Source organism: Phalacrocorax carbo, chromosome 13 (genome assembly GCF_963921805.1).
Source record: "Phalacrocorax carbo chromosome 13, bPhaCar2.1, whole genome shotgun sequence".
In the NCBI taxonomy this organism is placed as follows: Eukaryota; Metazoa; Chordata; class Aves; order Suliformes; family Phalacrocoracidae; genus Phalacrocorax; species Phalacrocorax carbo.
Window position 1 is genome coordinate 4,381,243 of NC_087525.1, and position 15,501 is coordinate 4,396,743.

The window sequence follows — 15,501 nt, forward strand, 5'->3', positions numbered from 1 at the left end:
CCTTGCTCCCCTCTGCTCCGACAGCCCTGTGGATTGCCTGCGTGAGGGCAACTACAAGTTACTAAGTGGACAAGGCATTTTGGCATTTCACTAACTATGGAGCTAACATTTTGGTTCATCTTCACTGATTACATTTTAAGCCAGCATTTAAATATATGCAAAAAGTAAAAGGAAGTAATTGTATACAAAGTGTATTTCACTTACATTTACAGACACCTACAACCTGGCCAGGGATGATCCTAAATAAGACCACAGAAGACTTGAAAAGCTTTGCACGCTATATTGAGCACGAGGTAGCTTTGCAGTATGAATTCCATCTAAGCACTGCAAAGTTTTGACTCAACCATATGTGCACCACTAACAGGTCATTAGTATTTTTTAAATATTTCTGTTCTTGCATAAGAACAGCTTAAGCAATACATTAGGCCTAAACAAGGTAGAGTAAATAAAAAAGATGTGGCCAAAAAAGGCAGTATTGAACATTTACTCGTGGTAAAGGTGAAGTTAGTGGAAGAAATAACGAGAAATCTTTAAGGACAGTATGAAGAGAGGTAGAAACCAGATCGGGCAAGTAGCCACACACACTATCCTCTCAACTTAACCTGCGTCCTTTACACTTCAACCTATTTAAGCCTCCAAGTTTTTATTTTGAGTTCCCCACAGCAGACACGTTCTCTTTGTGTATGCACACACTCGTGACCCTGCCACAGGAAGTAACTGTGCCGGAACCCTTTATTTTATTAGCTTTCAGGCTTCATTAACAAGCCTTAATGGCAAAGGGATCCACTAACCACTTGTGTCCGTCAGCATAAGTGCTCTAGTCTCCATGCACAGCATGCAGATGTTAAGCAGGCAGTGATCTCAAAGCTGCTTATTTCCTCTTTGTATCTGAGATTTATGAGGTTCCACCAGTGCATTCTTTTGCTTTATGTTATGACAACCTTATCAAAAAAGCTTAATGTCTGAACTGTGCCTGAATTTAAATAAGTGAACAAAATTGTCTTGGCTTCACAACTTACTGCAGCAAACAGTGCTTTCAATAGTTTGAGCAAGCAGCTGGTATGAATTTCACTTTCATTACATAAAGTTAAGAGGGCACACAGTATCCGGAAAGGTAGGCATCACACAGACCTCAAGGCTACATGAGCAAAAAGCCTGGCAGAAAGTATTTGGACAGTTGCATGCGATTACATCTTCCTTTACAGAGCCTGTCCAATTTTGTAAGGACAGTTATTTAAAAAGTTGACTATTTCCTTAATTCTTCTTGACTGACTTTGTTCTCTGCCACTTCCTTAGTTCAAAAGTGGATCACCTCCTAGCCAAAAAAGCCTCAGCCAGAAAAGGGGGTCAGGAAACATGATTTAAGTTAGTGAAGTCCAAGTGAGCCAAGGAGTTTCTCCACGTCAACACTCACCATCAGAGGGCACTACTGTACTGCAATAGACCACCCTCACGCTCTGCCAAGGAGAAAGCCTCTGATGCACCTAGAAAATACAAACACAGCAAAAAGGACAAATGTTCAGTGCTGCTTGTCTGGCAGAATCACGGCCCACCGCTACCTCCTGTCCCCCATCCCGCCATCACCTGCCCCAACGCCTGTGCTAGGCATTTCCTCCCATCCGCCACAGGGTAACCACAAGCCAGGAGCGCCTGTCAAGAACAGCCTCTTCTCTCACCATCTGCCACCCAGTTGGGCTTCCCCCCTCAGCCAACTTCACCTCTACAAACCTCACTCTCGAGCCACAGAGTTTCAAGAGAGAATGCGTAATGGAACAGCTGTGATTTTTTTTTCCCCCTCCTTAATGTAAAAATGTATTTTGAAAGCCACATTGAGTTAATCAGTTTTAAGAAATCAGTTTAGATTAGCACGCGTAAGTGGAAAGTAGAAATCACAAAACGGCACCAGTCTTTAAGGGTTAAAAAAAATACATTTTAGCATAACCGGGGGGGAGGGTTAGGGAGTTGTCGATTAATAAGTTCATTCTTTTAGGTTTTCTGTGCTGATGGACTTTTTTCTTGTCCTTACAGAGGGAAGCCAAACTCAAAGATACAAGTAGTAAACATGCCTGTTCGTAGAAGAACAAATTGTTCAAGACAAAAAAAATAATTGTGATACTGAGCTATTAAAGAAGAGCACAATAAGAAGAAAGCGCATGAATGGTTCGTATATTCTGCACCCTTGGCAAGGGGCTAATTTGTTCATGAAATCTAAAAATCAGACTGATTTAAAGTCTCTCTCTTAGGAGAAGTTACACTAGTTACACACTAACCCTCTCAAACACCGAAATTACAATTCTGGCTCAGAAGAGGTCAATTTTAGAACACCACCAGCTCTGATCCATCTACAGCGGTGTATATTTTAGTGACTAGTGCTCAGGTTTTTCAACAGCTGCAGTCCAATACGGGCATTCCTATGGCCTGGGATTCTTTTTTCTTTGCCGATTTCTTAAATACAGCTGCCAAAACCTGCAATTCTATAAAAGCATCTCACAGGTAGGGCTTGTTTTTAAAGTAAACGTCTAATGGAAGTTTGCAAACAAAACCCAGGCTGTTGATTATTTCTCTGCCAAGTTGTCCATATTTTGCAAGGTTGCTTTTAATAATGTGCTTAAAATATCTTTATCTGCTACTTCACATCTCCTCTGAAGCCTGCTATGCAAATTAAGGATAGTTTCAACTACACTAGTCTTGAAAGCAGGATCTATGTGGCCCAGGTCATCAGTGCATTGACAGCCCTAGAAGTTCACTCTCATTTGTGCTGCGTTTAGACTCCATTTTTCTCAATCTTGACAATGAAAAATAAAAAAATCAGTCAAGTCATTCAGTTTTTCTCACTGCAATTGCATTTTCAGCTTCCCAGAGTCCAGTCAAACAGGCACTAACAGGAAGAGAGAACCGGGCATTAAACAGCTCAAACTGAACTTACGTGGGAAGTTGCATGTTTTGCCAAAAAAAATGATTGTTAAACCCTTACATGTTGGGAACTGAAGGGCAAATTTGCCTTTTTACATTTGAAAAACAGCAAGTCTTCTGGACTGACAAACACCCATGTGCTACTACTAAGCAACCAGGAATTCCCTCCCGCCCCAGAACCTGAAGAGAAACTGGTTTAAAGCTCAAAAATGCCCAAGTCTACAGCTTCACACTCTGGACAAATCAAGCTCCACTGTCTTGGCGTCACTGTTATGTTACAAAAAAGTCATACGCTTCGATGATCAGAAGCCACACCACATGTAAGCCAGTTTTCAGAGCCAAATTTCACTTTAGGACAGGAAGCCTCTATAGGAAGTTTTTTTTAAGAAAAAAACCCCACCACCCTCCATTTTCTATTTGAAACCAGCAACTTCAGTTTCATCCTTCTAAAAAAGAGAATCAGCCACATACAGCACTAAGTGGGCAGTATCTATAGAGTGAGACACAAAACCTCCTGTTGGATAACAGCACTGTTTATATACATATTTTACCCAATCCCATGGCAGAGCTGGCGCTTTCAGATACGTGCTTTTCACTGGTTTACTCTTCCCTTTTACATGGCATTAATCATTTATTTCTCAAGTACTGCACATCAAGAGCCTTTCTACCAAATTTGCACGGCATCCCAAAGATTCAGTAGCAGTTTTCAGAAAATCCTAAAACGCAGCGTTATTCCATTGCGAAGTAGCCATAAAACCGAGAGATACTATCAGCTAGCGTCTGCAAAGACTCTGCTTTCAGGCCAGAAGCATCTGACAGGTATAAGCTAGCTCCAGAAGTCGCCTGCCCTCATACAACACATGCAAGAACAAGGGAAAAGGCAAAACGGGTTGAAAGGGAGGGCATGTTAGGTGACTCATCAAAAAGCTTAAGTGTCCCCAGATTTAACCTCTTTGACAATTCTTGCACCCTGGTTCAGGTCTGAACCAACGCTACGTTTCATTGACCCCGCAAGCATTATACTGCCATTAGGCTTTACAGAAAGAGGCGCTGGTTAAACCATACGTATCTGTCACCCCTGCAGTTGAGCTGCGCCTCGCGATACACGCTGCTGTCAGACAGTTCTTATCTAAAGAAAACAGTCCCTACTGGTTAGGAAGAGAAAAAAGGAACAAATGAACTCAAAGTCAAAGACCTAAATACCATCTCCTGCCGTCCAAGGTAAGTGAGAGCTTACGGAACCAGTTATTTTTATTCTTGAAGGGTGGCTGTTGTTTTAAAATGGCAGCGGAGACAAACATCTGAACCCTTTATCCAACAGACGCAATTTCTTTGCTTGATGCAGAAACGTGCCAGAAGGCTGAGCCTCGGGACTGAAGCAGTTGCAGGGTGGGGGAGAGGAACTCGTTTCGAACTTCGCTGACCAGATCTCAGGATATTTGCCTGTAGATCAACAGTCAACAGCTCACCACTTCAGCAACCAAGCGTGGAATACATCCAGGTTTCAGCTGAGACAGATTTGCCCACCACTTCCAAAATAAGCAATAATTGTGTTCTGTAAAGTACCAAAGCCAGACCACTGGAAATCAGAGGCTTTAAGCGCCGGAATAACTTTCTGGGTCTCAAGAGAACAGGTGCAGGAATTCACTTCTTGGTTTCCTGTCTTACCTACAGTAAGATGCACGTAAAAAGGCTTGGGGTTACACAGCACTTTTACTCCCAGAACAATTAAGGGAGCAAGAGGGGGACGGAAAAAAACCCGTTCTTTGCCGGAAACTAACGCTTCCTCCAGCCTTATCAAGCTCTATATTGGACAATTCAAAGGTAAAAGTAACAGCATCTTTATAGGTCCTAACGTAGCCATCTCAATTCTACATGGGGGACAAATTAATTAAAACCCTAATGGGGGGGGACAGGACGACCAACAGCCTTTTATCCGCCAATGCATGCTCTCTGATGGGAAAAGAGGGGGCAATCTGGCAGAGCTCATGTTCTGCATTTTATGTAATTACCAGCGTCAGAATGGTAACAACTTTGGGGTACCAAGTCTCCAAACCTTAACTAAAATCAGAAAAGCTGTCAAAAAAAACCCCAACAACAAACCAACAAAAAAAACCCCAAAACACCAAGCATGGAAAAGGTGAGTATCTGAATCTAGAACAAGTAAAACACACTGCTAACCCACTACCTGGAATACCAGTGCAGCAAAAGCTGCAGAGCTTTTGTGAAAGACGGAGCATTCTCTGTGTAAAGATTTCTTACCATGAGCGAAATCTTTAAGAGATACATATGCAAGTGTCAGGTGCGGCATCTATTTAACAATTTATGAAGGGCCTCCTTTAAACAAGGCTGCTGTAAGTCAGACATGAAGCAGCTCACCTTTTCCTACAAGCAACAGCTATTTCTCTCTATATCCTGACTTTCACAGCATAAAAAAATGAATGTTTTTCGTGGCTCTGAAAGCGGTTACCCGAAAACCTCCTGGCTAGCATCTCAGTGACAGAACTTGCTGCAAGTTTCCCTGAGCAATCACAGTAACCCAAGCCACCCACCTCAAAAGTGAAGAGCTCCATTTATCGATCTTTCCCTCACTTCAGGGCCCCAACTACTCCTATTCCTGTAATCAGTCTGTTACATTTTGATCTCTCTGCAACAGTAATTTCATTTCAAGCCATTGCACCCTTTTTTGTCCTCCCGTTTTGCTTCCCCCTTACATCAGCTGTGTCTGCAAAGCAGAGGAGACACAGAGCAAAACCACTTTCTGACCAGAAATCTGCTAAGGTCCATGCTAAGTAACTTGATAAGTTAACCACTAATATTTTTACACAGGTACATAAGCTCCTACGGGATTTAAGTGCATACAACCATGGTGGGGTGCCTGTGGCCAGCTGCCCACCCAGCTGCTCTGTCATCCCCCTCATCAACATGATGTCAGGGCAGAGGGGGAACAAGATGAAGAAGCTCACGGGTCAGGGTGAAGACAGGGAGATCATTCACCAGTCACCATCACAGATGCAACAGACTGGACTTGGGGAAAGTTGATTTATTGCCAATTAAAGCAGGCAGTCATGAGAAACAAGACATAGATCAACACACCCTCTCACCACCTCACACCTTTTCCCACAATCCAGCTTGCCCCTTCATCTCAACATCCTCATCCCCTTGGGAGGTGTGGGGGAAACATCCGCACCGCAGCCCATGGAGAGCCCTATGCCAGAGCACTGTGGGTACTTGCCCAACCATGGCTTCCCCACAGGTGGGAGGGGAGTCTCTGCCCCAGCACCTCGAGCACCTCCTCCTCCTCAGTGCTCACAGGGCTGCTCCTCACTTTTTCCCCTCATTCCTGTCCTTTTCCAGCATTCTCCCTGTTTCCCTGCGGCACCATTGCCAAGGGCTAACCTGTACCTCACCAAGGCCACTGGAACCTGCTGGAACAAGCCTGAGGCAGCCCCAGCCTCTCCTCAGAGACCCCTGAGCCCCACTGCCAGCCCCCAGGCACCCAATACAGCAACTCTTGCAGCAAAGGTTGTAAATACAGTCCTTGACATAGGAGATAATTGACCAAGACCTTTTCAGTCCCCAGGCAAGGAAGACTCCTGCAGTGGTCCTTCACACAGGCCTGAGGACAGCAAGGGGATGGGGAGAAGACTTGACAGTGGCCCTTACACCCACACCACCAGCGAAAAGGGATCTTGCTTCTTTCTTCAGCGTCCTCCCTGGCTTCCTCAGAGTTCTCCAAAGAGATAAAAATGGGCCAGTCTGGCATTGGAGATAGCTGCCTGCATCTCTCACCCCCTTCTTTACCACCTCAGTTCTTTTGAAACATCTGGACACCTTGGCCTGCTTCCATGATTTCCCTTTGAAAAAAAAAAAACACACCTCAATCTTCCTCTGAAATTGAGCCCAACTTTTCCAGGGATTTGTTCAACAAAGCAGCAACCTTGTATGGAATCTCTTCTCCAAATTTTTGCTATAGTCTCTGGATATATTCACACAGTAAATACTATGTGAAGTATCTCCTTTGAAGGACACACCGTACTTCTGCCTGAGAGCCTGGTACACAATAAAACAGCACTTGCTCTCGGAAGGGTAACACTCAAACCACACAGCTTCGCTGCCCTGCAGCAAGCTGTCATGCAAAACACCCAAACATTTGGCTCGAGGGGAGCATGGTGGGGAAAGTCCTTGCACCTGGGAGCCATGCTTCTGCAGCACGGCTGCAGCAAAGGAGCCCCACACCCCAAGCACAATTCTCTCCCTTGTTTCCAATTGCTACCTCTTTAAGCCATACAGCTTGTCTGCCAGGACCCAAGCACTCGCCTGATTAAATCCCACTGGCTTGAACTCATTTCTTGTTCTGTTCTCTTTGCCAGTACGTCCTTGCTCACATCCCACTCAAGAGGTCAGATTTTGCCCCCCAAAACCCCAACATTTCACACCCACTGCCTCCATAGGGCAACATTTCTGCAGATGAAGGTCAAGCAAATGAGAACATGCCTGAACTGCAGTGCTGCTCCTCTTTTGGTTTTGTTTTTCTTTTTTTGTTTTAAAATCAGGCTGAGGACAGGAAACAAAAAAGGCAATGCCAGTAAGATGTGGGAAGTGTTAATCTTTGCATTTGGAAGCACTTTGTACGACCTACACATTAGCAAATGGTCTTCGTTTGCCAAACTTCTCATTCCTGCCTGAATTTTCTCTTCTTCCAGCATTAGTACAGAGCCTCATCACATCTGCTAGCAAAGGAACATAAACAGGAGGTGAGCTATAAATATTCCCTTCTCATCCTGCTTCCTTTGCCCATCTGCCTAAAAAGAAACAGGTAACCCACAGTGTCCAGGAAGAGGTGGGGGTGGGAAGAAAGAGATTCATTCTTCGCAGAATAGAGAAAAAGGAATCAAACAACTGCTCCTCATTCTTCATTGCATCTCTCTCCCAGGCATTACTGCTGCCGTGGAGATGCTGCAGCACTGAGTCTCTTAACAGCAACATCACTGCTTTTTGATGGCTTTGATAGGGCCTCTTGGGGGCAAGAGAGGGAAGAGGAGGCAATGAAAGGGAAAAAGTTGAACGGACATGTTAAGTATATTGGTCAAGCAGCCTCTAGTGCTTTTAATAGATGCTTCCCCTGCCACCATCCACAGCGCTTTCGCCCCCCAACAAAAAACCCAAACTAAAAACCTTTTCTTAGCCTGTATTCTTAATTTTATTGCAAATGTCAACAACTTACTAAGAACTACATTATTCCTTCTTTACTTGAAAGAGATGACAGCCATGGTACACCAGACCACGACAGTCCCTCTTTCCTCCAAACTTCACATAGTGCTTCCTCCCTCTAGCAGGCAACCCAAAGCAGGGCTGGAACATCTCCTTTGCAGTTTGTGGTGCCAGATCACGGTTTCACTATGAAAATATTTTTGCTTTCCTGGAGTAGAATGGTTTGAATTCCATCTCTTCAATACAGCCCTCGTGGTTACTGGAAAAAAGCTGAGAAGTTTAATACCCTGGCATTCTGAAGGCTTGAAAAAACCAAAACCAAACAAAACACCATGATACATTTAAGCCTGTGTCAGCTTTAAACCTGAGCACAAAGATGAGGCAGAGCTAAATTCCTTTCCCTAGTTTCCAGATTCATTACTTGAATGTTCCTGCACTGAGAGGCTTCTAACACTGATTTAAAAAGCAGTTTGAAGAATTTAGTGAGTTTTGATCCCACTGATTTCAGGGTTCACGATTTTGTATCCGTCAGCTACTCACAGCTGAAGATCCTATAACCAGATAAAAGTAATCAGATGGATCCCCCTCAGCAATTCCCCCAAGGCAGTTTAATCTTGTTTTGTGGTTTGTTTTTGTTTGGTTTGAGGTTTTGTTTTGGTCCCCCCCCCCCCCCCCCCATTTGTTTTGCTGCTTCTAGCACTCATCAACCCTATTAGTTCATTTCTTTTGTCTTTGTTACAGCCAGTTTAAAACAAGAGCTCTTACCCCTCTTCTCCCACCTTGCTGCCACACTGCATGAAGTGCATCCTGGTGGGGAAACAGCAGCTGGCACATCCCTGGCACTTGAACATCAAGAATGAAACAATAAGCAGAGCTATGAAGTGAGATTTCCACAAGTGCAAGGAAATTCCTTCTGCCTTGGTGCATGCTGGGAAGCAGCCAACTCGCCCTGGTTTTGCGGGGAAATAAACTCAGAAATGAGGGAACCTTGCTTTCAGCTCTTGAAAAGAAACAGCAGGCTCTTGCAGACTTCGGAGTCAGTGCCAGCATACACAGAGCTTCAGAGAAGCTGCACGCTCTCAAACAGAGGGGTACAATGCTCTGCAAGCCACCGCAGCCCCGTACATCCCACTACTGGGCGAGTCACACGCCATCAATTCCCTGCTCATTTTCGTGCAGAGAAGACCACAAAAAAAAAACCCACCCCCCCAAAAAACCCCAAACCCCTCATCTATCTAACCTTACCTTGGTTTGGTCCAAAAAGGGAACTGGTGGAGCAGAAGCATAAGAAGGAATGCCTTGGCCAGTAAGAGGCAGCTCCTTGGTACCCAAAAGTCACATCCATTCAGCGTAAGCATTAAAGACAAAGTAGTTCCTTCTCCCAGATGATGAGCCTTGCAGGATAAGCATGGAGACTGAATTACCTTTAGAATTTAAGCCTTTATGAGCCACTTAGTTGGGAAGTTTAAAAGTGTTTTAACACGCTAAAATGCCAGATAAATTTTACAGATACTCCCACATTCCATTCAGGCCCTAACATGAAAAACATAGGTTTGATTCACAGCTACAACTACCTGTGGCCAGTTAACACTGGCCAGGTTCCTTACATGGGAAATACCAAAGCTCAGGACATTCAGCTCAGCATGCTTCTTCACTGTCTACATTCAGTTTGCATCCGTTCACTACCAAGCACGATCAGTACAATAAAAATCAATCCTTTGGCTAGTGCCACACATCTTACAATGAAACCCTGGCAAAACCTTCCATTTGATTAAGAGAGGATACCTGACATGTTTCCCCTAGATATGCTATCTGCCACAAAATTTGTTACTTCACAACCCTGACATCTAAATCATTTATGTTCCCCAGCAAGTTATCGTCATGAGGGCAACAGAAGAAAATTATGCCAACAACAAAATATTAATATTTTACAGCCATTAAGGACCACTGTTTCATTTTGCTACCAGACTACAGATCAAGGAAACTTGTATGCGAACTTAATATCCCTAGATGTTATGTTTAATATCCGTTAGTTAGCGATGTACCTTGTACCTGACTATTTCACAGGATGGCCTCCCACCTCCATGCTGGGAGAGGGAACAGAACACCACTCACGTACTGTGTGCCACCAGTACGTGCCTAGCGAAGGCAACTTGGCAGAAGTTAAACACAAGTGAAAGGCAGTGCTCTGCAGAAGCAGATCTTTATTAACGTACTAAAGAAGTAGAGCAAGAATGCAAACGTGCTTACTTTCAACCTGATGTCAAAATAGCACATTAAATACAATTTTTAAGGTTGCCCAGCTAGACTTTCCTCAGCTCATCTCACCTGGCCTCTCTGCAAGAGGAGAGAGGGCTGGGGTTGACCGCTTCTGTACGGCCCAAGGAACAGCCATATAGTACCTGATACCATTTTGCATAGTTTCAGAAATGCAGACTTCGCAGTATTTCCCAAGCCCCTCACCACCATTGTGCTACAGTTCCAGCCTGGCTAGGGAGCACATAGAGAGCTGCTTTGGTCCTGCTCCTCTGGAGGAGACAAGCATTTATCACCTGTGGGACTGCTCCCCAAACGCACCTATTCCCATCCTCAGCAACTAATGGGTCTGACTGGAACTCCAGTGCCTGCGCTGACCATTATCCATCATCTCTGGGAAGATAAGGAGACCCAGAAATCAAGAGGTTTTTATTTAATTGACCACTGATAAAGGAAGTTACTGTAACAGCATCTCCCACTAGCACTCACCAGCTCAAAGCTATTAATTTCAGCATCTCCTGCACAGAATTACTGTGCTACAAAACTGAACAACATCATTATACTTCAATGCATGAAAGCGAAGCAGAGACAGTAACAGCTAAACAAAGTTTCAGGGAAGCTGAAGTCAATCATGTCATCTGACAGACAGTGCTGTCCTCCGAGCAAGCTCAGTCATGTCCTTCAACCTGAGCATGGTAAGATGAGAAGCTGAACACCGAGACGAAGGGCTGCTTCTCCCCATTAGGTGCCACTGCCGAGCCTGCGGCCAGACCCTTGTCAGCGCCAGCTAATTCTGTCACTTCCTGGGCCTCCCTCCTCTATCTTAGGGAAACGAGTTGAAACTCCATTTATTAACGCGTGCGTTATGCACAAACACACCTTCAGTTTATATAATGATTAAGCATTTAAGCTAAACGCACTAGTTCAAGAACCCTAAAGAAAACAGACCAAAAACTTTCCTACGCATTTTCAACAGTTATCAAGCTACCTGCTACCAGTATACATGATAAACTAGGCCTATAGAGGAGCATTATGAAAGCAGTTCCCCAACATTTAGTTCCATTTTGTTTTTTTGGTTAAATACACTGTTTTCTACTAATTCTACATCCTCCAGACCACAAGGATTTTTTTAGTAGCTCAAGTATTTTTCTTTTGCTTTAGAAATCCACAAGATAGTATTTACCATGTTTATACCTCTAACCATCTAAAATTTTCCCCATAGAAACTGTTGTAGCTTCATCCAAAAAAAAAAAAGACAAAGAAGATACAACACAAATCAGTTTTCAACAGCCAGTCCTGAAAAGCAGAACCATAGCATGTGTATTTATGGGTGGTTTACAGACTACAAACAGTTTGCAGTTCACACTTCTTTCCAGTATGAACACTGAGGCTTAACTCCTATTAAGAGATTGAGAAGCCTTGGAAATAACACACTAGAAATGACTATTGTCGTAGTCATTAGGACCATTTAAGAATCAACAGCCCTGGGAGAGGAGATTATCCTGGGAGGGAAGGATTTGGAATGGAAAGTAACAGGAGATCATTTCCTTAAAGCTTTTCCAAATCAATTAAACTGGGCTTAATATATTGGGCTACGTGTTCAGTGGCCTAGAAGGCAGCACTTCACAATTTGGCTCCGAATTATACAAGCTCTCAGAGACACCTTTACCGTTTGTATTTTCCTTGACAGTCTCAGCTAGTTAATAAAGATTGAATCATTCTTCTCAGGAAAATTAAATATACACATGAAACAGAGCAAAAAAGCCTCTAAAAAAACCCTATGAAGGGACAGGCATGAAGTTCAGGACTTCAAGACATATGCTTTTGATTTAAGTAAGCAGGCTGGCTCAGCTCATACAGGGTAGATCACCCTCCAGACTTCTCTTTCCAAGAACCTTTTTTAATGCTTTTCCACTACTGTAAATAGATCGGGGAACAAAGACTTTTCCTTTAATCCAATACCAATTGTTACTTAAAATTCTTCCAACCCTGAACCCCCGGTTTCTTCTCTACAGGGACAGTCTCAGGAGGCCGGAACACCCGTCTGTCACACACAACTGTACCTCCACACACAGGTCCACAGCCTGCGTTAACTAACACAAGTTGGGAAAAAGCCCTCTCAATTTCCCACAAGCATACACCTCCTCCCAAAAATTTCACTCCCTGCTTTGGTGTCAGATGGCAAGCAAAGAGCTGAAACAACCTACAACCACCCAGGCCTCACAAGCAAGCTGTTACAGAACCACCACAGCACTGGGGACGAGTTACCTTGACCTGATCGCGCTGCCTGCGTTCAGGAACTTCACACGTGCAAGCGAGAGCAGGCTAAATGCACCATAACATTTATCCAGTCCTTCACCAGGACCGGTCGGTCACTTTGGGTCATTCCTTAACGAGAATAACTGAAGTTACTATACATTTAAGGCCACTTCCCACTTTTACATGTCATCATCTGAAAGCAGGTCAGAGTTTCCATCCGAGTCTTGCTGTAGTCTCATTTTGGCTACATAGAATAAACAAATGATGGGGAGAGCATGTTCCCAGAGCTGACACACTGGTAGGACTCTGCCTTGTCTTCGAACCAGCCCTGCGCTTGTGAAACTTGCTGGGTTCATTGTTCTGCAGCCTTGTACTTGCATCGAGGCACAGCCCGCAATCATCTCCAAAATACCTATCAACAAACTTAAAAGACCCAGACAAAAAGGGAGAATGAGTTAGTTTAGGACTATTAAAATTGGTTTCTTTCATCCCTGCCTGCTTATGCTACCTCACTGATGGGTGAGCTAGATCACAACTTCAGCGAGCCACAATTAGCTGCCACAGCTGCTAGTCGTTATTATTTCCAATGGTAACTGCTAAAAGCTTGCATGGCCAGAAATAGTCTCATCAGACACCGAAAGCAGACTCTTATGGCAGTAATTTTTTTCTAATATAGACAAAGCATATTGCTAAAACAGAGGAAACAGCAATTCACTGCCAGTTAAGAGTTCAGGTATGAGGCCCAGACACTTCCAACTAGTTTCTATTTGCAGACACCAAGTCCCTTGATGGCACTAACTGATTCAGATGGCACACAAAGTTTCAGCTTTCTCAGCACAGCAGTGAAAACACATTAGCCATTGAGAAAGCATTAAGAGAAGTACTAAAATAGCTGGCTGTAAGCAGTGTAAGTGGCTGTCCAGCTGAATACCAGGCAACTCCACAGAAGAGCTCTAGATGCCAAAAAAAACCACACCACTGGGAGAGCAGACCACTGTTTTAGACACCAAACCAGTAATACTTACATCGAGTCCAGATTAAATATTACAGATCACTAATTTCCGAGGGGAAAACAGTCATAACGGAAACCAAAAACATGGACAAAGCATGGCTTGAGAAGTAGTAGCTAACATGGTCACAGAGCAGCAGGATGGAAGGAACACAGGTCACAGCCTTGCAACAACACTGCACCAACTGCAAACTGGTTTTTTCAGGAATAGGAAAACACAGCAAACCCACTCAGCTGGAGTACATCCCACGTGGATGACAAGATAACATAGTTTGTCCACAGACAAGCATGACTTCTGTGGTGGCATGTGAAATAGCCTTATGCTGTTATCAATAAGGAGGTTGTAGAGCGAACAAAAACCCATTAGTTTGCCATTTCTCACAGTGGACACAGAGTATGGAAGTTAACTTAAAAAGACAAAAGTCTCCTCTCTATTGTGCTCCAGTAGTTCAAGAACATAACTGTTATCTTGGAAAAAATTAAGACCAAGTCACAACTACGAGAGTGTGAACAGAGTCTGAAATCACTCATGGGTGGTGGGTGACTGGCACACCCTTCTCCGCTCAGGACAAATCTCTTTTCCACATTAGAAACCAAGGAAGATTCATTCTGATATGCCCACAGACAAAAGCAACATAAATTAATTAAGTTCACCAGATTTTTGGCAGCATCGAGAGGTTCTTGGCATGCAACAGCTAAGAAGGTATTTATGAAGTTAAGCTGCATTGGTAAGACCAGGAAAACACTGGCCTGGTTCAGCCTTTCTGAAAAAGACCATCACCAGTTTTAAGTTGTCACAAGCCCGTACTTATACCGGGGGCTGCTACCATCGCATACCTCACAAAAAAACGTTATTTCAACTTTCTAATCAGTAACCATAACAAAGGGTAGAACCTAGTCTGTTACTGGTCATTGGTTTGGAAACATCTCTAAATGAGAGCTGTTCTATCTCTTATGGCAGGTACAATTTGTTAACATATACAGTATATTTAATAATAAAAAAGCATGCTTGACAGACCAGCATTACACAGTAGTAAGTCTAATTAGTAATAACTGGTGTTCTCCTCACCTTCTTTCTTGCTTATTGTAGAAAGAGAAGATGGATTTAAATTTAGAGCAGTACATTTAATGAGTTTGACACCACGACTCTTTGGATTACCAGAGGCTTGCCAAAACTTCCACTCTCCAGACCACTGAAAAATTCAGAAACATCGACTCTGAGACCACTGAACCACTGCCACACTCCTCTTAGTTTGGGGGCAGGTGGGGAAAACAGTACACAAGTTTGTAGGAAAGCATGTGGAAGTTGAGAGGACAACCTCTGGGAGAGGGAGCTTTCCTGCACACGTTCATTATTCTTAACTCAGCTAGTTGGAAACTCCTGGTTTGGAATTCTGCATCTTCCAAAGTCTTACGTACGGAGTAAAGGAAGATGAAATACCTGGCTTCACCAAGGGAGAAAATCCCTAGGAAAGCATCCTGTCCAAATTGCTCCTCTTACCCAAGTGTCAGATCCGTATTTCATCTCCCTGGATGGCGGCAGCTTCTCTGACATTTAACCCTTCCCTGCCCCGCCAAGAAATCACCGCAGCAAGTTAGAGCACCGGCCGAGAGCCACAAGCAGGAGAAGCCAACTCAACTGCACGCTGAGCTGCTGTTACTTCACTGATCCACGTTACAGAAGTCATTGGCATCACGGTCCCTCGCTGCGTACCGGGAGGTCGCTAATAGCCGCAGGAGCCCCTGCAGATGTTTCTTTCACAGCCACCTCCACGCTGCCAGGTCACAAGCAAGCTCCTGCAGCTTTGCAGAGGTCCCACCTCGTACCCTTTTGTGTACTGAGAAATTTA

General features: G+C 44.0%; 1 protein-coding gene across 2 annotated transcripts in view; it reads right to left on the bottom strand.

Annotated features, from left to right (window-relative positions):
- The window catches only part of MCU (mitochondrial calcium uniporter), a 96,041-nt gene that overhangs the window by 13,696 nt on the left and 66,844 nt on the right, over nt 1-15,501 (bottom strand). For both annotated transcript variants that reach the window (XM_064464600.1, XM_064464601.1), the window contains exon 2: nt 1,415-1,484. In XM_064464600.1, the coding sequence (XP_064320670.1) occupies nt 1,415-1,484 (70 nt within the window). The remainder of the gene's footprint in view (nt 1-1,414; nt 1,485-15,501) is intronic.